The following is a 23,578-nucleotide window of genomic DNA, read 5'->3' on the forward strand; positions in this document are numbered from 1 at the left end:
AAGAAGCCTCACTGAGACCCTGTGTTATAAGTTAGTCCCGCAAGGTGGTAGCCCCTCGGAAAAACATCTGTAATACTGTACATTTCATGAAGAAAGTAAAATGAAACGATCTAACCAGAATCTACGCCGTGGAACAGGAACACGGCCCTTCAAGTGTGAAGATAGTAGCATCGCTTCTGCCATGGACTTGAGAGAAGAAAGCAGGCAGCGAAACTCGTCAACGCCGATTGCTTGTGGAGCTGTTAATATGAGTCGGGATGGTTTCGCAGAAAGACTCTCCCTGCATCTCCGGACTCTAACTTTCATCCATGCTCTGAGAGGCTGACAGGAATACTTAAAACGCCAGTCCCATGCCGAAGAGTGCTACCCTCCATAAGAGACTAAGCTAAAACTTCTGACACTTCTCTGCCAACCTCCTGGGACGAAAGGCAAAGAATGACTGTGGGATGAGAGAAGTGGGAGGGGTAATTAAGCCTTTTGGCTGGGGTGTCTTTACCTTCTCCTGGTGGCCAGGTTCTAAATTTCCCAAAAGTAATGAATGCAGCTGTGGACTCTTTCCATTTATGACGAAAATACTCCCCCCAGCACTGACAGAGGAACCGCTAGACACTGCTTGTGTAACTACTAGGGACTGGGACGTCTGAGGAGAAAGTTGAGGCATGTCAGGGACAGCAATATCCTGAGAGGCAGATGGCTCTAAGAGGGTTAATTTCTTTGAAAAAGAAGACTTTTTGAAAACAACATTTTTTACTCATGTGGAGCAAAACTGCACAGGAGGAATAACCTGAGCCTCTAGACAATATAAGCATTTTTCAAAAGACATAGAAAGGGTCTGATCAGATTTAATTATATCCTAAGGAATATTGGCCCAGCTAATACATTTTTCAGCCACAATGAAATAAAATGATCCTGCAGATCCTTAACTTAACAATAAGAAATACATTGCAGGAAGGCACGTCTATACACCCAGCTCTGCTGGAGTGAACTCACCCCTTCGGTCTCACTGCACAGGCTAGCAGCCATTGAGAAGAAAACATTTCTATCAATGGACCGACTAGAAATACATTCTCCCTCCGATACGGATACAGTCGTCACGTGACCGCAAACAAAAACTAAATGTGACATACAAAAAATGTGCGCGAATTACATTGCGCAGTAAAACCTACAGTCACATAAAGCACCTAATAAAAACGAATACACTCCACTCCTTTAAAGTAATCCACACTTGCTCCACAAATAAAGAAAAGATAACCACCCAACAGAACCCTTTTATTGACAGCCTTCCCAATAAAGAAATGAGTGCAGCTCAATACCCTGCTCTCACTGCCCAACATGAAGAGATATAACATTGTCCCAGTCTCCACTGTAACAAGGAGGAATGTTAACCCCTAAAGTGCTAGAGCCTTCTCACCTAGGGAAAAAGCACTAAACTGTGGAGTTCAGCTGCAGGGCAGTCACAGCATCTCAGGTCTGACAGATCCAGACGACTACTGACAGGGACCTGAAGAGAAAAGAAAAGCAGAGTAACCAACCCTGGTTATCTATATGAGGGTTAGCATAATTTGTTGGAGGAAAAGCAAGGACTACCCTGCCGACCTCCAACCGCTAATAGCCATCACAACTCTTACTCAAGAGGATTATGTAGACACAGCAATACCCCAAACCCTTACTTGCAGGGAAATTACCCATTAAAGGATTAAAACTTAAGTTTCATCAGAGCACCATCTTCGCACACCTCCTGGATACAGAGGCAAAGAATGACTGGGGGATTATGGTAAGTGGGAGGGATACTTAAAGCTTTGCTGAGGTGTTCTTTGCCTCCTTTATGGTGACTGGGAGTTGAATTCCCACTAGTAATTAGAATGCATTTGTGGGCTCTCCATGCCATTGGACAGAAATATTGTTTATACAAAACCGAGGTTAAAGGACCAGTAAATACAGTAGATTTACATAATCAACAAATGCATGATAAAAAGACAATGCAATAGTACTTAGTCTAAACTTCAGATGAGTAGTAGATTATTACTGACAAATTTCAAAGTTATGTCTATTTCCACTCCTCCTGTATCACAAATGCATATACGTACCATGTGACAGCCATCAGCCAATCACAAATGCATATACGTACCATGTGACAGCCATCAGCCAATCACAAATGCATATACGTACCATGTGACAGCCATCAGCCAATCACAAATGCATATACGTACCATGTGACAGCCATCAGCCAATCACAAATGCATATACGTACCATGTGACAGCCATCAGCCAATCACAAATGCATATACATATATACTGTGAATTCCTCAGTGTAAATATAAAAACAGACTGTGCACATTTTGTCAATGGAAGCAAATTGTAAAGTTGGTTAAAATTGCTGCTCTATCTGAATCATGAAAGTTTAATTTTGGATTGAGTGTCTCTTTAAGATTAACTACGTAGGTCAAGAGTCAGGTGCCTGTTTAGCAGACTCACGAGCTTTATAATCCTGGTATACAAGACACAGACTTTAATAGGTGCAATGCATGATTCACTTACCCCGGGGTTAATGTAGTGCCATGCACGGTGCAATTAACCAGTACATAAGCTAACAACTGTACGCCAGCCATTCACTTGTGGGAGCAACTGGCATCATAACATTCATTTATATGACTGATTTCCCTCTAATAAGCCCTCAATACCCCTATACTTACGCAACGCAGCATTAATCCTCCCAACCGCAGACAGTAAACGTTCAGTCTCAGGACATCCACGTGCTATTAAACTGCCTATGGCTACATCTCACCTGTATGTCTTCCCATCCTTTTGTGCATCCTCATCATCCTCATTAGACAGATCATATGGGTCGTTAAGGTTGGGTAGAGTCTGCTCTTGGAGACGTTTCTTTTTGCGGCCTCTGCCTGTTTTAGGAGCTCCCGCTGTCCCCACCTCAGAGATCTTAGCTTTTGTAAGTTCTGATACAACTTGCAGGGTTTGTGAACCAGGCAGCGTTGACACAATCATGGTACTAGGGGCAGAAATGGGAAACGTCTGACCGGAGGATGATGGAGTGGTGACCAGAGACCCTGATGGAGATGTAATTACCAATCCAGCTGTATAGAGAGAGATTATAAAATAAAATCAGATGTTTTGCAAACTAAGACACATAGCTGAGGGGCAGTGGAGGCAAAGGGACATTATGCAAAGTATATTTTGCCAAGGGATATGAGCAGTACTGGTATATGGGCAAAACACACTGGGGCATAGGCACAACATAAGGCGCTACTGGGGCAGATGATCATCACATCACAAAGATGACAACTGGGGCACAGGTATATCGTACAAGACGTGTACCCGGGAATGGCCACATCACATGGGTATGAGTGAATGGACATATCATATAAGTGACACTGGGGTAAAGACAACTTAAAGGGCACTGGAACACATGTGACCTCAAGGGCTACCAGGGACCATGGATACAGGAAACAAGTACAGAAGTGCAGGCATGTACCTCAATAGGTATTAAGGCACACATCACACAAAGGGGATCTGGGAACAGGCATGTCTAATACTTGGTATACTATGGTAAGAGATCATCACACAAAATGAAATGGGGAACAGCGATGTCACTTGAGGGTTACTGGGACAGATATGTCACATAACTGGAACTTGAGCAAGTACAGGTCACACAAGGAGAACAAGAGCACATCACATGAAAGGTATTATGGTACGGCAAATCACAAAATAGGTACTAGGCATAGGTATGCTATGAGGGCTACTGGGAGGAAAATATCACTAGGGGTCCTGAGGAACAGGTATATCAAACAAGGAGGTACGGGGGCACAGGTAAATCCCACGAGAGGTACCGGGGCACAGGTATATCCCACGAGAGGTACTGGGGCACAGGTATATCACATGAGAGGTACTGGGGCACAGGTATATCACACGAGAGGTACTGGGGCACAGGTATATCACACGAGAGGTATTGGGGCACAGGTATATCACACGAGAGGTATTGGGGCACAGGTATATCACATGAGAGGTACGGGGGCACAGGTATATCAAACAAGGAGGTACGGGGGCACAGGTAAATCCCACGAGAGGTACCGGGGCACAGGTATATCCCACGAGAGGTACTGGGGCACAGGTATATCCCACGAGAGGTACTGGGGCACAGGTATATCACACGAGAGGTATTGGGGCACAGGTATATCACACGAGAGGTACTGGGGCACAGGTATATCACATGAGAGGTACTGGGGCACAGGTATATCCCACGAGAGGTACTGGGGCACAGGTATATCACACGAGAGGTACTGGGGCACAGGTATATCACACGAGAGGTACTGGGGCACAGGTATATCACACGAGAGGTACGGGGGCACAGGTATATCACACGAGAGGTACTGGGGCACAGGTATATCACACGAGAGGTATTGGGGCACAGGTATATCACACGAGAGGTACTGGGGCACAGGTATATCACACGAGAGGTACTGGGGCACAGGTATATCACACGAGAGGTACTGAGGCACAGGTATATCACACGAGAGGTACGGGGGCACAGGTATATCACACGAGAGGTACTGAGGCACAGGTATATCACACGAGAGGTACTGGGGCACAGGTATATCACACGAGAGGTACTGGGGCACAGGTATATCACATGAGAAGTACTGGGGCACAGGTATATCACATGAGAGGTACTGGGGCACAGGTATATCACATGAGAGGTACTGAGGCACAGGTATATCACACGAGAGGTACTGGGGCACAGGTATATCACATGAGAGGTACTGGGGCACAGGTATATCACATGAGAGGTACTGGGGCACAGGTATATCACACGAGAGGTACTGGGGCACAGGTATATCACACGAGAGGTACTGGGGCACAGGTATATCACACGAGAGGTACTGGGGCACAGGTATATCACACGAGAGGTACTGGGGCACAGGTATATCACACGAGAGGTACTGGGGCACAGGTATATCACACGAGAGGTACTGGGGCACAGGTATATCACATGAGAGGTACTGGGGCACAGGTATATCACATGAGAGGTACTGGGGCACAGGTATATCACAGGAGAGGTACTGGGGCACAGGTATATCACATGAGAGGTACTGGGGCACAGGTATATCACATGAGAGGTACTGGGGCACAGGTATATCACATGAGAGGTACTGGGGCACAGGTATATCACATGAGAGGTACTGGGGCACAGGTATATCACATGAGAGGTACTGGGGCACAGGTATATCACATGAGAGGTACTGGGGCACAGGTATATCACATGAGAGGTACTGGGGCACAGGTATATCACATGAGAGGTACTGGGGCACAGGTATATCACACGAGAGGTACTGGGGCACAGGTATATCACACGAGAGGTACTGGGGCACAGGTATATCACACGAGAGGTACTGGGGCACAGGTATATCACACGAGAGGTACTGGGGCACAGGTATATCACATGAGAGGTACTGGGGCACAGGTATATCACATGAGAGGTACTGGGGCACAGGTATATCACATGAGAGGTACTGGGGCACAGGTATATCACATGAGAGGTACTGGGGCACAGGTATATCACATGAGAGGTACTGGGGCACAGGTATATCACATGAGAGGTACTGGGGCACAGGTATATCACATGAGAGGTACTGGGGCACAGGTATATCACATGAGAGGTACTGGGGCACAGGTATATCACACGAGAGGTACTGGGGCACAGGTATATCACATGAGAGGTACTGGGGCACAGGTATATCACACGAGAGGTACTGGGGCACAGGTATATCACACGAGAGGTACTGGGGCACAGGTATATCACATGAGAGGTACTGGGGCACAGGTATATCACATGAGAGGTACTGGGGCATGGCATCATGTGTGACCTAATACTTACTTGCAGTCATGAGCCCTGTGGAATGTACAGGAAGCACAGTTATGTTTTGTGTAACGGATGCCTGGCTACTAGGGATCCCATGAAGCTCAACTTTGTTTTCTCCATCCACACTGATCCCATGTGGCAGCGACACTGATGTAGGGACTGTCAGTAGAGTGGGATAATGTGACCCCAAATTGCAGCCCTTCTCCTGAATCAGTTGCTCCTTTACCTTGCTCAGGAACATGGAATTATCAATCTGCTGAAAAAGTTGTTTTATATGCAGTGAAAAATTAAACCTGGGGAGCTGCGCATCTCCTGCAGCTGTGATTAGATAGAATGCGTTATTTAAGCAGTCGCGCCCGTCTAGCAGCGCACACAGTCGCGCCCGTCTAGCAGCGCACACAGTCGCGCCCGTCTAGCAGCGCACACAGTCGCGCCCGTCTAGCAGCGCACACAGTCGCGCCCGTCTAGCAGCGCACACAGTCGCGTCCGTCTAGCAGCGCACACAGTCGCGTCCGTCTAGCAGCGCACACAGTCGCGTCCGTCTAGCAGCGCACACAGTCGCGTCCGTCTAGCAGCGCACACAGTCGCGTCCGTCTAGCAGCGCACACAGTCGCGTCCGTCTAGCAGCGCACACAGTCGCGTCCGTCTAGCAGCGCACACAGTCGCGTCCGTCTAGCAGCGCACACAGTCGCGTCCGTCTAGCAGCGCACACAGTCGCGTCCGTCTAGCAGCGCACACAGTCGCGTCCGTCTAGCAGCGCACACAGTCGCGTCCGTCTAGCAGCGCACACAGTCGCGTCCGTCTAGCAGCGCACACAGTCGCGTCCGTCTAGCAGCGCACACAGTCGCGTCCGTCTAGCAGCGCACACAGTCCGCGTCCGTCTAGCAGCGCACACAGTCGCGTCCGTCTAGCAGCGCACACAGTCGCGTCCGTCTAGCAGCACACAGTCGCGTCCGTCTAGCAGCGCACACAGTCGCGTCCGTCTAGCAGCGCAACACAGTCGCGTCCGTCTAGCAGCGCACACAGTCGCGCCCGTCTAGCAGCGCACACAGTCGCGCCCGTCTAGCAGCGCACACAGTCGCGCCCGTCTAGCAGCGCACACAGTCGCGCCCGTCTAGCAGCGCACACAGTCGCGCCCGTCTAGCAGCACACAGTCGCGCCCGTCTAGCAGCACACAGTCACATCCGTCTAGCAGCACACAGTCACATCCGTCTAGCAGCACACAGTCACATCCGTCTAGCAGCACACAGTCACATCCGTCTAGCAGCACACAGTCACATCCGTCTAGCAGCACACAGTCACATCCGTCTAGCAGCACACAGTCACATCCGTCTAGCAGCACACAGTCACATCCGTCTAGCAGCACACAGTCACATCCGTCTAGCAGCACACAGTCACATCCGTCTAGCAGCACACAGTCACATCCGTCTAGCAGCACACAGTCACATCCGTCTAGCAGCACACAGTCACATCCGTCTAGCAGCACACAGTCACATCCGTCTAGCAGCACACAGTCACATCCGTCTAGCAGCACACAGTCACATCCGTCTAGCAGCACACAGTCACATCCGTCTAGCAGCACACAGTCACATCCGTCTAGCAGCACACAGTCACATCCGTCTAGCAGCACACAGTCACATCCGTCTAGCAGCACACAGTCACATCCGTCTAGCAGCACACAGTCACATCCGTCTAGCAGCACACAGTCACATCCGTCTAGCAGCACACAGTCACATCCGTCTAGCAGCACACAGTCACATCCGTCTAGCAGCAGAGTCACGCCTGCTGAGAAGCAAACTGACCCATCAGCACACACTGGAAAAGTTACAATCACACTGACTGATCAGCATACTATCATAGTGACCAAGAAGCTCAGTCAGCACACAATCAACTTCACCAAGAAGCATCATGATGATGGAGATGCACAAAACAAAGCAACATGAATACATAAGCAACTGATGCTCCATGACAGCTGCCTAAACCCATGCTGGTCCCGTCACATTATTTAAGATCTTGCTACCTATACACAGCACACAAGCTGCTAGGAGCTGGAGAGGACTAAGCTGCTACATACCTGTCCAGACACTGTGGGAACTGCAGACCAGAAGTACGATGAATTGAAATGAGATTCCTCCATGGCTCCTGCAGGCGAGAATGATATGTGTATGACAAACACAATCCATATAATAACGCAGAAACAAGAAAGACTAACAACCATAGCTTGCACATGTGTATATCTGTGTTATACACACACTCATGCAAAGTATATAGTAAGCTCTTCCCATGTATGTTTACACGTGTCTATAAATGTGTCTGTGTAAGCGTCTATGCGTACAAGGGACTGTGTGTGTGTCTCTATACGTACAAGGGAGTGTGTGTGTGTGTCTCTATACGTACAAGGGAGTGTGTGTGTGTGTCTCTATACGTACAAGGGAGTGTGTGTGTGTGTCTCTATACGTACAAGGGAGTGTGTGTGTGTGTCTCTATACGTACAAGGGAGTGTGTGTGTGTGTCTCTATACGTACAAGGGAGTGTGTGTGTGTGTCTCTATACGTACAAGGGAGTGTGTGTGTGTGTCTCTATACGTACAAGGGAGTGTGTGTGTGTGTCTCTATACGTACAAGGGAGTGTGTGTGTGTGTCTCTATACGTACAAGGGAGTGTGTGTGTGTGTCTCTATACGTACAAGGGAGTGTGTGTGTGTGTCTCTATACGTACAAGGGAGTGTGTGTGTGTGTCTCTATACGTACAAGGGAGTGTGTGTGTGTGTCTCTATACGTACAAGGGAGTGTGTGTGTGTGTCTCTATACGTACAAGGGAGTGTGTGTGTGTGTCTCTATACGTACAAGGGAGTGTGTGTGTGTGTCTCTATACGTAACAGGGAGTGTGTGTGTGTGTCTCTATACGTACAAGGGAGTGTGTGTGTGTGTCTCTATACGTACAAGGGAGTGTGTGTGTGTGTCTATATACGTACAAGGGAGCGTGTGTGTCTATATACGTACAAGGGAGTGTGTGTGTGTCTATATACGTACAAGGGAGTGTGTGTGTGTCTCTATACGTACAAAGGGAGTGTGTGTGTGTCCTCTATACGTACATAGGGATGTGTGTGTGTGTGTCTCTATACGTACAAGGGAGTGTGTGGTGTGTGTCTCTATACGTACAAGGGAGTGTGTGTGTGTGTCTCTATACGTACCAGGGAGTGTGTGTGTGTGTGTCTCTATACGTACAAGGGAGTGTGTGTGTGTGTCTCTATACGTACAAGGGAGTGTGTGTGTGTGTCTCTCTATACGTACAAGGGACTGTGTGTGTGTGTGTGTGTGTGTCTCTATACGTACAAGGGAGTGTGTGTGTGTGTCTCTATACGTACAAGGGAGTGTGTGTGTGTGTCTCTATACGTACAAGGGAGTGTGTGTGTGTGTCTCTATACGTACAAGGGAGTGTGTGTGTGTGTCTCTATACGTACAAGGGAGTGTGTGTGTGTGTCTATATACGTACAAGGGAGTGTGTGTGTGTGTCTCTATACGTACAAGGGAGTGTGTGTGTGTGTCTCTATACGTACAAGGGAGTGTGTGTGTGTGTCTCTATACGTACAAGGGAGTGTGTGTGTGTGTCTCTATACGTACAAGGGAGTGTGTGTGTGTGTCTCTATACGTACAAGGGAGTGTGTGTGTGTGTCTCTATACGTACAAGGGAGTGTGTGTGTGTCTATATACGTACAAGGGAGTGTGTGTGTGTCTATATACGTACAAGGGAGTGTGTGTGTGTCTATATACGTACAAGGGAGTGTGTGTGTGTCTATATACGTACAAGGGAGTGTGTGTGTGTCTATATACGTACAAGGGAGTGTGTGTGTGTCTCTATACGTACAAGGGAGTGTGTGTGTGTCTCTATACGTACAAGGGAGTGTGTGTGTGTGTGTGTATATACGTACAAGGGAGCGTGTGTGTGTCTATATACGTACAAGGGAGCGTGTGTGTGTCTATATACGTACAAGGGAGTGTGTGTGTGTCTATATACGTACAAGGGAGTGTGTGTGTGTCTCTATACGTACAAGGGAGTGTGTGTGTGTGTCTCTATACGTACAAGGGAGTGTGTGTGTCTATACGTACAAGGGAGTGTGTGTGTGTGTCTCTATACGTACAAAGGACTGTGTGTGTGTGTCTATACGTACAAGGGACTGTGTGTGTGGGTCTATACGTACAAGGGACTGTGTGTGTGTGTCTATACGTACAAGGGACTGTGTGTGTGTGTCTATACGTACAAGGGAGTGTGTGTGTGCCTATACGTACAAAGGACTGTGTGTGTGTGTGTGTGTGTGTGTGTCTATACGTACAAAGGACTGTGTGTGTGTGTGTGTGTCTATACGTACAAAGGACTGTGTGTGTGTGTGTGTGTGTGTGTCTCTATACGTACAAGGGAGTGTGTGTGTCTCTATACGTACAAGGGAGTGTGTGTGTGTGTCTATACGTACAAAGGACTGTGTGTGTGTGTGTGTCTATACGTACACAGCACTGTATGTGTGTGTCTATACGTACAAGGGACTGTGTGTGTGTGTCTCTACGTACAAGGGACTGTGTGTGTGTGTATGTCTCTATACGTACAAGGGACTGTGTGTGTGTGTGTGTCTCTATACGTACAAGGGACTGTGTGTGTGTGTGTGTCTCTATACGTACAAAGGACTGTGTGTGTGTGTGTGTGTCTATACGTACACAGCACTGTATGTGTGTGTCTATACGTACAAGGGACTGTGTGTGTGTGTCTATACGTACAAGGGACTGTGTGTGTGTGTCTATACGTACAAAGGACTGTATGTGTGTGTGTGTCTATACGTACAAAGGACTGTGTGTGTGTGTGTCTGTATGTACAAAGGACTGTGTGTGTGTGTGTGTGTACGTACAAAGGACTGTGTGTGTGTGTCTATACGTACAAAGGACTGTGTGTGTGTGTCTGTACGTACAAAGGACTGTGTGTGTGTGTGTCTATACGTACAAAGGACTGTGTGTGTGTGTGTGTGTGTCTATACGTACAAGGGAGTGTGTGTGTGTGTCTGTACGTACAAAGGACTGTGTGTGTGTGTCTGTATGTACAAAGGACTGTGTGTGTGTGTGTGTCTATACGTACAAGGGAGTGTGTGTGTGTCTGTACGTACAAAGGACTGTGTGTGTGTGTGTGTGTCTATACGTACAAAGGACTGTGTGTGTGTCTGTACGTACAAAGGACTGTGTGTGTGTGTCTGTACGTACAAAGGACTGTGTGTGTGTGTCTGTACGTACAAAGGACTGTGTGTGTGTGTCTGTACGTACAAAGGACTGTGTGTGTGTGTCTGTACGTACAAAGGACTGTGTGTGTGTGTCTGTACGTACAAAGGACTGTGTGTGTGTCTGTACGTACAAAGGACTGTGTGTGTGTGTGTCTGTACGTACAAAGGACTGTGTGTGTGTGTGTCTGTACGTACAAAGGACTGTGTGTGTGTGTGTCTGTACGTACAAAGGACTGTGTGTGTGTCTGTACGTACAAAGGACTGTGTGTGTGTGTGTGTCTATACGTACAAAGGACTGTGTGTGTGTGTGTCTATACGTACAAAGCACTGTATGTGTGTGTCTGTACGTACAAAGGACTGTGTGTGTGTGTGTGTGTGTGTGTGTCTGTACGTACAAAGGACTGTGTGTGTGTGTCTATACGTACAAAGGACTGTGTGTGTGTGTGTCTGTACGTACAAAGGACTGTGTGTGTGTCTGTACGTACAAAGGACTGTGTGTGTGTGTGTGTCTATACGTACAAAGGACTGTGTGTGTGTGTCTATACGTACAAAGCACTGTATGTGTGTGTCTGTACGTACAAAGGACTGTGTGTGTGTGTGTGTGTGTGTGTCTGTACGTACAAAGGACTGTGTGTGTGTGTCTATACGTACAAAGGACTGTGTGTGTGTGTCTATACCTACAAAGAACTGTGTGTGTGTGTCTGTACGTACAAAGGACTGTGTGTGTGTGTCTGTACGTACAAAGGACTGTGTGTGTGTGTGTCTGTACGTACAAAGGACTGTGTGTGTGTGTCTATATGTGTAAGCGTCTATACGTAAAAGGGAGTGTGTGTGTGTATCTATACGTACAAGGGAGTGTGTGTGTGTATCTATACGTACAAAGGACTGTGTGTGTGTGTCTGTACGTACAAAGGACTGTGTGTGTGTGTCTGTACGTACAAAGGACTGTGTGTGTGTGTCTGTACGTACAAAGGACCGTGTGTGTGTGTCTGTACGTACAAAGGACCGTGTGTGTGTGTCTGTACGTACAAAGGACTGTGTGTGTGTGTCTGTACGTACAAAGGACTGTGTGTGTGTGTCTATACGTACAAAGGACTGTGTGTGTGTGTCTATACGTACAAAGGACTGTGTGTGTGTGTCTGTACGTACAAAGGACTGTGTGTGTGTCTGTACGTACAAAGGACTGTGTGTGTGTGTGTCTGTACGTACAAAGGACTGTGTGTGTGTGTGTCTGTACGTACAAAGGACTGTGTGTGTGTGTACGTACAAAGGACTGTGTGTGTGTGTGTCTGTCTATACGTACAAAGGACTGTGTGTGTGTGTGTGTCTGTCTATACGTACAAAGGACTGTGTGTGTGTGTGTGTCTGTTATACTACAAAGGACATGTGTGTGTGTGTGTGTCTGTCTATACGTACAAAGGACTGTGTGTGTGTGTGTCTGTACGTACAAAGGACTGTGTGTGTGTGTGTCTGTACGTACAAAGGACTGTGTGTGTGTGTGTGTGTCTATACGTACAAAGCACTGTATGTGTGTGTCTGTACGTACAAAGGACTGTGTGTGTGTGTGTCTGTACGTACAAAGGACTGTGTGTGTGTGTGTCTGTACGTACAAAGGACTGTGTGTGTGTGTGTCTATACGTACAAAGGACTGTGTGTGTGTGTGTCTATACGTACAAAGGACTGTGTGTGTGTGTCTATACGTACAAAGGACTGTGTGTGCGTGTCTATACGTACAAAGGACTGTGTGTGCGTGTCTATACGTACAAAGGACTGTGTGTGCGTCTATACGTACAAAGGACTGTGTGTGCGTCTATACGTACAAAGGACTGTGTGTGCGTCTATACGTACAAAGGACTGTGTGTGCGTCTATACGTACAAAGGACTGTGTGTGTCTATACGTACAAAGGACTGTGTGTGTCTATACGTACAAAGGACTGTGTGTGTCTATACGTACAAAGGACTGTGTGTGTCTATACGTACAAAGGACTGTGTGTGTCTATACGTACAAAGGACTGTGTGTGTCTATACGTACAAAGGACTGTGTGTGTCTATACGTACAAAGGACTGTGTGTGTCTATACGTACAAAGGACTGTGTGTGTCTATACGTACAAAGGACTGTGTGTGTCTATACGTACAAAGGACTGTGTGTGTCTATACGTACAAAGGACTGTGTGTGTCTATACGTACAAAGGACTGTGTGTGTGTCTATACGTACAAAGGACTGTGTGTGTCTATACGTACAAAGGACTGTGTGTGTCTATACGTACAAAGGACTGTGTGTGTCTATACGTACAAAGGACTGTGTGTCTATACGTACAAAGGACTGTGTGTCTATACGTACAAAGGACTGTGTGTGTCTATACGTACAAAGGACTGTGTGTGTCTATACGTACAAAGGACTGTGTGTGTCTATACGTACAAAGGACTGTGTGTGTCTATACGTACAAAGCACTGTATGTGTGTGTCTGTACGTACAAAGGACTGTGTGTGTGTGTGTGTCTATACGTACAAAGGACTGTGTGTGTGTGTCTGTACGTACAAAGGACTGTGTGTGTGTGTGTCTATACGTACAAAGGACTGTGTGTGTGTGTGTGTCTATACGTACAAAGGACTGTGTGTGTGTGTGTGTGTCTCTATACCTACAAAGGACTGTGTGTGTGTGTGTGTGTCTCTATACCTACAAAGGACTGTGTGTGTGTCTATACGTACAAAGGACTGTGTGTGTGTGTGTCTGTACGTACAAAGGACTGTGTGTGTGTGTGTGTGTGTGTGTGTGTGTCTATACGTACAAAGGACTGTGTGTGTGTGTGTGTGTGTCTATACGTACAAAGGACTGTGTGTGTGTGTGTGTCTATACGTACAAAGGACTGTGTGTGTGTGTGTGTGTCTATACGTACAAAGGACTGTGTGTGTGTGTGTGTCTCTATACCTACAAAGGACTGTGTGTGTGTGTCTATACGTACAAAGGACTGTGTGTGTGTGTGTCTATACCTACAAAGGACTGTGTGTGTGTGTGTGTCTATACCTACAAAGGACTGTGTGTGTGTGTGTGTCTATACCTACAAAGGACTGTGTGTGTGTGTCTATACCTACAAAGGACTGTGTGTATGTGTGTCTATACCTACAAAGGACTGTGTGTGTGTGTGTGTGTCTATACCTACAAAGGACTGTGTGTGTGTGTGTGTCTATACCTACAAAGGACTGTGTGTGTGTGTGTCTATACGTACAAAGGACTGTGTGTGTGTGTGTCTATACGTACAAAGGACTGTGTGTGTGTGTGTCTGTACGTACAAAGGACTGTGTGTGTGTGTCTATACGTACAAAGGACTGTGTGTGCGTGTCTATACGTACAAAGGACTGTGTGTGCGTGTCTATACGTACAAAGGACTGTGTGTGCGTCTATACGTACAAAGGACTGTGTGTGCGTCTATACGTACAAAGGACTGTGTGTGCGTCTATACGTACAAAGGACTGTGTGTGCGTCTATACGTACAAAGGACTGTGTGTGCGTCTATACGTACAAAGGACTGTGTGTGTCTATACGTACAAAGGACTGTGTGTGTCTATACGTACAAAGGACTGTGTGTGTCTATACGTACAAAGGACTGTGTGTGTCTATACGTACAAAGGACTGTGTGTGTCTATACGTACAAAGGACTGTGTGTGTCTATACGTACAAAGGACTGTGTGTGTCTATACGTACAAAGGACTGTGTGTGTCTATACGTACAAAGGACTGTGTGTCTATACGTACAAAGGACTGTGTGTGTCTATACGTACAAAGGACTGTGTGTGTCTATACGTACAAAGGACTGTGTGTGTCTATACGTACAAAGGACTGTGTGTGTCTATACGTACAAAGGACTGTGTGTGTCTATACGTACAAAGGACTGTGTGTGTCTATACGTACAAAGGACTGTGTGTGTCTATACGTAAAAAGGACTGTGTGTGTCTATACGTACAAAGGACTGTGTGTGTCTATACGTACAAAGGACTGTGTGTCTATACGTACAAAGGACTGTGTGTCTATACGTACAAAGGACTGTGTGTGTCTATACGTACAAAGGACTGTGTGTGTCTATACGTACAAAGGACTGTGTGTGTCTATACGTACAAAGGACTGTGTGTGTCTATACGTACAAAGCACTGTATGTGTGTGTCTGTACGTACAAAGGACTCTGTGTGTGTGTGTGTGTGTCTATACGTACAAAGGACTGTGTGTGTGTGTCTGTACGTACAAAGGACTGTGTGTGTGTGTGTCTATACGTACAAAGGACTGTGTGTGTGTCTATACGTACAAAGGACTGTGTGTGTGTGTGTGTCTATACGTACAAAGGACTGTGTGTGTGTGTGTGTGTCTCTATACCTACAAAGGACTGTGTGTGTGTGTGTGTGTCTCTATACCTACAAAGGACTGTGTGTGTGTCTATACGTACAAAGGACTGTGTGTGTGTGTGTCTGTACGTACAAAGGACTGTGTGTGTGTGTCTGTACGTACAAAGGACTGTGTGTGTGTGTGTGTGTGTGTGTGTGTCTATACGTACAAAGGACTGTGTGTGTGTGTGTGTGTCTATACGTACAAAGGACTGTGTGTGTGTGTGTGTCTATACGTACAAAGGACTGTGTGTGTGTGTGTGTGTCTATACGTACAAAGGACTGTGTGTGTGTGTGTGTCTCTATACCTACAAAGGACTGTGTGTGTGTGTCTATACGTACAAAGGACTGTGTGTGTGTGTGTCTATACCTACAAAGGACTGTGTGTGTGTATGTGTGTGTGTCTATACCTACAAAGGACTGTGTGTGTGTGTGTGTCTATACCTACAAAGGACTGTGTGTGTGTGTCTATACCTACAAAGGACTGTGTGTATGTGTGTCTATACCTACAAAGGACTGTGTGTATGTGTGTCTATACCTACAAAGGACTGTGTGTGTGTGTGTGTCTATACCTACAAAGGACTGTGTGTGTGTGTGTCTATACGTACAAAGGACTGTGTGTGTGTGTGTCTATACGTACAAAGCACTGTATGTGTGTGTCTGTACGTACAAAGGACTGTGTGTGTGTCTATACGTAGAAAGCACTGTATGTGTGTGTCTGTACGTACAAAGGACTGTGTGTGTGTCTGTACGTACAAAGGACTGTGTGTGTGTGTCTGTACGTACAAAGGACTGTGTGTGTGTGTCTATACGTACAAAGGACTGTGTGTGTGTGTCTATACGTACAAAGGACTGTGTGTGTGTGTGTCTATACATACAAAGGACTGTGTGTGTGTGTGTCTATACGTACAAAGGACTGTGTGTGTGTCTATACGTACAAAGGACTGTGTGTGTGTCTATACGTACAAAGGACTGTGTGTGTGTCTATACGTACAAAGGACTGTGTGTGTGTCTGTACGTACAAAGGACTGTGTGTGTGTGTGTCTATACGTACAAAGCACTGTGTGTGTGTGTGTCTATACGTACAAAGCACTGTATGTGTGTGTCTGTACGTACAAAGGACTGTGTGTGTGTCTATACGTAGAAAGCACTGTATGTGTGTGTCTGTACGTACAAAGGACTGTGTGTGTGTCTGTACGTACAAAGGACTGTGTGTGTGTGTCTGTACGTACAAAGGACTGTGTGTGTGTGTCTATACGTACAAAGGACTGTGTGTGTGTGTCTATACGTACAAAGGACTGTGTGTGTGTGTGTCTATACATACAAAGGACTGTGTGTGTGTGTGTCTATACGTACAAAGGACTGTGTGTGTGTCTATACGTACAAAGGACTGTGTGTGTGTCTATACGTACAAAGGACTGTGTGTGTGTCTATACGTACAAAGGACTGTGTGTGTGTCTGTACGTACAAAGGACTGTGTGTGTGTCTGTACGTACAAAGGACTGTGTGTGTGTCTGTACGTACAAAGGACTGTGTGTGTGTCTGTACGTACAAAGGACTGTGTGTGTGTCTGTACGTACAAAGGACTGTGTGTGTGTCTGTACGTACAAAGGACTGTGTGTGTGTGTCTGTACGTAGAAAGCACTGTATGTGTGTGTCTGTACGTAGAAAGCACTGTATGTGTGTGTCTGTACGTACAAAGGACTGTGTGTGTGTGTCTGTACGTACAAAGGACTGTGTGTGTGTCTGTACGTACAAAGGACTGTGTGTGTCTAGTACGTACAAAGGACTGTGTGTGTGTCCTGTACGTACAAAGGACTGTGTGTGTGTCTGTACGTACAAAGGACTGTGTGTGTGTCTGTACGTACAAAGGACTGTGTGTGTGTCTGTACGTACAAAGGACTGTGTGTGTGTCTGTACGTACAAAGGACTGTGTGTGTGTGTGTCTGTACGTACAAAGGACTGTGTGTGTGTGTGTCTGTACGTACAAAGGACTGTGTGTGTGTGTGTGTGTCTATACGTGCAAAGCACTGTATGTGTGTGTCTGTACGTACAAAGCACTGTATGTGTGTGTCTGTACGTACAAAGGACTGTGTGTGTGTGTGTCTGTACGTACAAAGGACTGTGTGTGTGTGTGTGTCTGTACGTACAAAGGACTGTGTGTGTGTGTGTCTGTACGTACAAAGGACTGTGTTGTGTGTGTGTCTGTACGTACAAAGGACTGTGTGTGTGTGTGTCTGTACGTACAAAGGACTGTGTGTGCGTGTCTATACGTACAAAGGACTGTGTTGTGCGTTGTCTATACGTACAAAAGGACTGTGTGTGCTGTGGTCTATACTGTACAAAGGACTGTGTGTGCGTGTCTATACGTACAAAGGACTGTGTGTGCGTCTATACGTACAAAGGACTGTGTGTGTCTATACGTACAAAGGACTGTGTGTTGGTCTATACGTACAAAGGATCTAGTGTGTGTCTATACGTACAAAGGACTGTGTGTGTCCTATACGTACAAAGGACTGTGTGTGTCTATACGTACAAAGGACTGTGTGTGTCTATACGTACAAAGGACTGTGTGTGTCTATACGTACAAAGGACTGTGTGTGTCTATACGTACAAAGGGACTGTGTGTGTCCTATACGTACAAAGGACTGTGTGTGTCTATACGTACAAAGGACTGTGTGTGTCTATACGTACAAAGGACTGTGTGTGTCTATACGTACAAAGACTGTGTGTGTCTATACGTACAAAGGACTGTGTGTGTCTATACGTACAAAGGACTGTGTGTGTCTATACGTACAAAGGACTGTGTGTGTCTATACGTACAAAGGACTGTGTGTGTCTATACGTACAAAGCACTGTGTGTGTCTATACGTACAAAGGACTGTGTGTGTCTATACGTACAAAGGACTGTGTGTGTCTATACGTACAAAGGACTGTGTGTCTATACGTACAAAGGACTGTGTTGTCTATACGTACAAAGGACTGTGTGTCTATACGTACAAAGGACTGTGTGTGTCTATACGTACAAAGGACTGTGTGTGTCTATACGTACAAAAGGACTGTGTGTGTCTATACGTACAAAGGACTGTGTGTGTCTATACGTACAAAGCACTGTATGTGTGCGTCTGTACGTACAAAGGACTGTGTGTGTGTGTGTGTCTATACGTACAAAGGACTGTGTGTGTGTGTCTGTACGTACAAAGGACTGTGTGTGTGTGTGTCTATACGTACAAAGGACTGTGTGTGTGTCTATACGTACAAAGGACTGTGTGTGTGTGTGTGTCTATACGTACAAAGGACTGTGTGTGTGTGTGTGTGTCTCTATACCTACAAAGGACTGTGTGTGTGTGTGTGTGTGTGTCTCTATACCTACAAAGGACTGTGTGTGTGTCTATACGTACAAAGGACTGTGTGTGTGTGTGTCTGTACGTACAAAGGACTGTGTGTGTGTGTGTCTGTACGTACAAAGGACTGTGTGTGTGTCTGTACGTACAAAGGACTGTGTGTGTGTGTCTGTACGTACAAAGGACTGTGTGTGTGTGTCTGTACGTACAAAGGACTGTGTGTGTGTGTGTCTATACGTACAAAGGACTGTGTGTGTGTGTCTATACGTACAAAGGACTGTGTGTGTGTGTGTCTATACGTACAAAGGACTGTGTGTGTGTGTGTCTATACGTACAAAGGGACTGTGTGTGTGTCTATACGTACAAAGGACTGTGTGTGTGTCTAGTACGTACAAAGGACTGTGTGTGTGTCTGTACCGTACAAAGGACTTCGTGTGTGTGTGTCTGTACGTACAAAGGACTGTGTGTGTGTGTGTCTGTACGTACAAAGGACTGTGTGTGTGTCTGTACGTACAAAGGACTGTGTGTGTGTGTGTCTATACGTACAAAGGACTGTGTGTGTGTGTGTGTCTGTACGTACAAAGGACTGTGTGTGTGTGTGTCTGTCTATAACGTACAAAGGACTGTGTGTGTGTGTGTCTGTCTATACGTACAAAAGGACTGTGTGTGTGTGTGTCTGTACGTACAAAGGGACTGTGTGTGTGTGTGTCTGTACGTACAAAGGACTGTGTGTGTGTGTGTCCTGTACGTACAAAGGACTGTTGTGTGTGTGTGTCTGTACGTACAAAGGACTGTGTGTGTGTGTCTGTACGTACAAAGGACTGTGTGTGTGTGTGTCTGTACGTACAAAGGGACTGTGTGTGTGTGTGTCTGTACGTACAAAGGACTGTGTGTGTGTTGTGTCTCTATACGTACAAAGGACTGGTTGTGTGTGTGTGTCTCTATACGTACAAAGGGACTGTGTGTGTGTGTCTATACGTACAAAGGACTGTGTGTGTGTGTGTCTGTACGTACAAAGGACTGTGTTGTGTGTGTGTCTGTACGTACAAAGGACTGTGTGTGTGTGTGTGTGTGTGTGTGTCTATACGTACAAAGGACTGTGTGTGTGTGTGTGTCTATAAAGTACAAAGGACTGTGTGTGTGTGTGTGTCTATACGTACAAAGGACTGTGTGTGTGTGTGTGTGTCTATACGTACAAAGGACTGTGTGTGTGTGTTGTGTCCTCTATACCTACAAAGGACTGGTGGTGTGTGTGTCTATACGTACAAAGGACTGTGTGTGTGTGTGTCTATACCTACAAAGGACTGTGTGTGTGTGTGTGTGTGTGTCTATACCTACAAAGGACTGTGTGTGTGTGTGTGTCTATACCTACAAAGGACTGTGTGTGTCTATACCTACAAAGGACTGTGTGTATGTGTGTCTATACCTACAAAGGACTGTGTGTATGTGTGTCTATACCTACAAAGGACTGTGTGTGTGTGTGTCTATACGTACAAAGGACTGTGTGTGTGTGTGTCTATACGTACAAAGGACTGTGTGTGTGTGTGTCTATACGTACAAAGCACTGTATGTGTGTGTCTGTACGTAAAAAGGACTGTGTGTGTGTCTATACGTAGAAAGCACTGTATGTGTGTGTCTGTACGTACAAAGGACTGTGTGTGTGTCTGTACGTACAAAGGGACTGTGTGTGTGTGTCTGTACGTACAAAGGACTGTGGTGTGTGTGTCTATACGTACAAAGGACTGTGTGTGGTGTGTCTATACGTACAAAGGACTGTGTGTGTGTTGTGTCTATACATACAAAGGACTGTTTGTGTGTGTGTCTATACGTACAAAGGACTGTGTGTGTGTCTATACGTACAAAGGACTGTGTGTGTGTGTCTATACGTACAAAGGACTGTGTGTGTGTCTGTACGTACAAAGACTGTGTGTGTGTCTGTCTAGACTGTGTGTGTGTGTGTCTGTACGTACAAAGGACTGTGTGTGTGTGTGTCTGTACGTACAAAGGACTGTGTGTGTGTGTGTGTGTCTATACGTACAAAGCACTGTGTGTGTGTGTCTGTACGTACAAAGGACTGTGTGTGTGTGTCTGTACGTACAAAGGACTGTGTGTGTGTGTGTGTCTGTACGTACAAAGGACTGTGTGTGTGTGTGTCTGTACGTACAAAGGACTGTGTGTGTGTGTGTGTCTATACGTACAAAGGACTGTGTGTGTGTGTGTGTCTGTACGTACAAAGGACTGTGTGTGTGTCTGTACGTACAAAGGACTGTGTGTGCGTGTCTATACGTACAAAGGACTGTGTGTGCGTGTCTATACGTACAAAGGACTGTGTGTGCGTGTCTATACGTACAAAGGACTGTGTGTGTGTGTCTATACGTACAAAGGACTGTGTGTGCGTGTCTATACGTACAAAGGACTGTGTGTGCGTGTCTATACGTACAAAGGACTGTGTGTGTGTCTATACGTACAAAGGACTGTGTGTGTGTGTGTGTGTCTATACGTACAAAGCACTGTGTGTGTGTGTCTGTACGTACAAAGGACTGTGTGTGTGTGTCTGTACTTACAAAGGACTGTGTGTGTGTGTGTCTGTACGTACAAAGGACTGTGTGTGTGTGTGTGTCTGTACGTACAAAGGACTGTGTGTGTGTGTGTCTGTACGTACAAAGGACTGTGTGTGTGTGTGTCTATACGTACAAAGGACTGTGTGTGTGTGTGTCTGTACGTACAAAGGACTGTGTGTGTGTGTGTCTGTACGTACAAAGGACTGTGTGTGTGTGTGTCTATACGTACAAAGGACTGTGTGTGCGTGTCTATACGTACAAAGGACTGTGTGTGCGTGTCTATACGTACAAAGGACTGTGTGTGCGTGTCTATACGTACAAAGGACTGTGTGTGTGTGTGTGACTGTACGTACAAAGGACTGTGTGTGCGTGTCTATACGTACAAAGGACTGTGTGTGTGACTGTACGTACAAAGGACTGTGTGTGTGACTGTACGTACAAAGGACTGTGCGTGTCTATACGTACAAAGGACTGTGTGTGTGTCTATACGTACAAAGGACTGTGTGTGTCTATACGTACAAAGGACTGTGTGTGTGTCTATACGTACAAAGGACTGTGTGTGTCTATACGTACAAAGGACTGTGTGTGTCTATACGTACAAAGGACTGTGTGTCTATACGTACAAAGGACTGTGTGTGTCTATACGTACAAAGGACTGTGTGTGTCTATACGTACAAAGGACTGTGTGTGTCTATACGTACAAAGGACTGTGTGTGTCTATACGTACAAAGGACTGTGTGTGTCTATACGTACAAAGGACTGTGTGTGTCTATACGTACAAAGGACTGTGTGTGTCTATACGTACAAAGGACTGTGTGTGTCTATACGTACAAAGGACTGTGTGTGTCTATACGTACAAAGGACTGTGTGTGTCTATACGTACAAAGGACTGTGTGTGTCTATACGTACAAAGGACTGTGTGTGTCTATACGTACAAAGGACTGTGTGTGTCTATACGTACAAAGGACTGTGTGTGTCTATACGTACAAAGGACTGTGTGTCTATACGTACAAAGGACTGTGTGTGTCTATACGTACAAAGGACTGTGTGTGTCTATACGTACAAAGGACTGTGTGTGTCTATACGTACAAAGGACTGTGTGTGTCTATACGTACAAAGGACTGTGTGTGTGTCTGTACGTACAAAGGACTGTGTGTGTGTCTGTACGTACAAAGGACTGTGTGTGTGTCTGTACGTACAAAGGACTGTGTGTGTGTGTGTCTGTACGTACAAAGGACTGTGTGTCTATACGTACAAAGGACTGTGTGTCTATACGTACAAAGGACTGTGTGTCTATACGTACAAAGGACTGTGTGTCTATACGTACAAAGGACTGTGTGTCTATACGTACAAAGGACTGTGTGTGTCTATACGTACAAAGGACTGTGTGTGTGTCTGTACGTACAAAGGACTGTGTGTGTCTGTACGTACAAAGGACTGTGTGTGTCTGTACGTACAAAGGACTGTGTGTGTGTCTGTACGTACAAAGGACTGTGTGTGTGTCTGTACGTACAAAGGACTGTGTGTGTGTGTCTGTACGTACAAAGGACTGTGTGTGTGTGTGTGTGTCTGTACGTACAAAGGACTGTGTGTGTGTGTGTGTCTATACGTACAAAGCACTGTATGTGTGTGTCTGTACGTACAAAGGACTGTGTGTGTGTGTCTGTACTTACAAAGGACTGTGTGTGTGTGTGTCTGTACTTACAAAGGACTGTGTGTGTGTGTGTCTATACGTACAAAGGACTGTGTGTGTGTGTGTCTATACGTACAAAGGACTGTGTGTGTGTGTGTCTGTACGTACAAAGGACTGTGTGTGTGTGTCTATACGTACAAAGGACTGTGTGTGTGTGACTGTACGTACAAAGGACTGTGTGTGCGTGTCTATACGTACAAAGGACTGTGTGTGTGTCTATACGTACAAAGGACTGTGTGTGTCTATACGTACAAAGGACTGTGTGTGTCTATACGTACAAAGGACTGTGTGTGTCTATACGTACAAAGGACTGTGTGTGTCTATACGTACAAAGGACTGTGTGTGTCTATACGTACAAAGGACTGTGTGTGTCTATACGTACAAAGGACTGTGTGTGTCTATACGTACAAAGGACTGTGTGTGTCTATACGTACAAAGGACTGTGTGTGTCTATACGTACAAAGGACTGTGT

At 46.1% G+C, this 23,578-nt stretch overlaps 1 protein-coding gene across 2 annotated transcripts in view; it reads right to left on the reverse strand.

Annotated features, from left to right (window-relative positions):
• Positions 1-23,578, reverse strand: part of LOC128640342 (zinc finger protein 384) — a 136,008-nt gene that overhangs the window by 52,911 nt on the left and 59,519 nt on the right. Inside the window, exons 2-4 of one of the 2 annotated variants that reach the window (XM_053692839.1) lie at positions 7,950-8,017; positions 5,891-6,128; positions 2,786-3,092 (exon numbers count right to left, since the gene is read on the reverse strand). In XM_053692839.1, the coding sequence (XP_053548814.1) occupies positions 2,786-3,092; positions 5,891-6,128; positions 7,950-8,012 (608 nt within the window). In that variant the 5' untranslated portion in view covers positions 8,013-8,017. Of the gene's footprint in view, positions 1-2,785; positions 3,093-5,890; positions 6,132-7,949; positions 8,018-23,578 lie in introns of both variants that reach the window. The other variant, XM_053692838.1, reaches the window with a different exon arrangement.

This window comes from Bombina bombina, chromosome 9 (genome assembly GCF_027579735.1).
Source record: "Bombina bombina isolate aBomBom1 chromosome 9, aBomBom1.pri, whole genome shotgun sequence".
In the NCBI taxonomy this organism is placed as follows: Eukaryota; Metazoa; Chordata; class Amphibia; order Anura; family Bombinatoridae; genus Bombina; species Bombina bombina.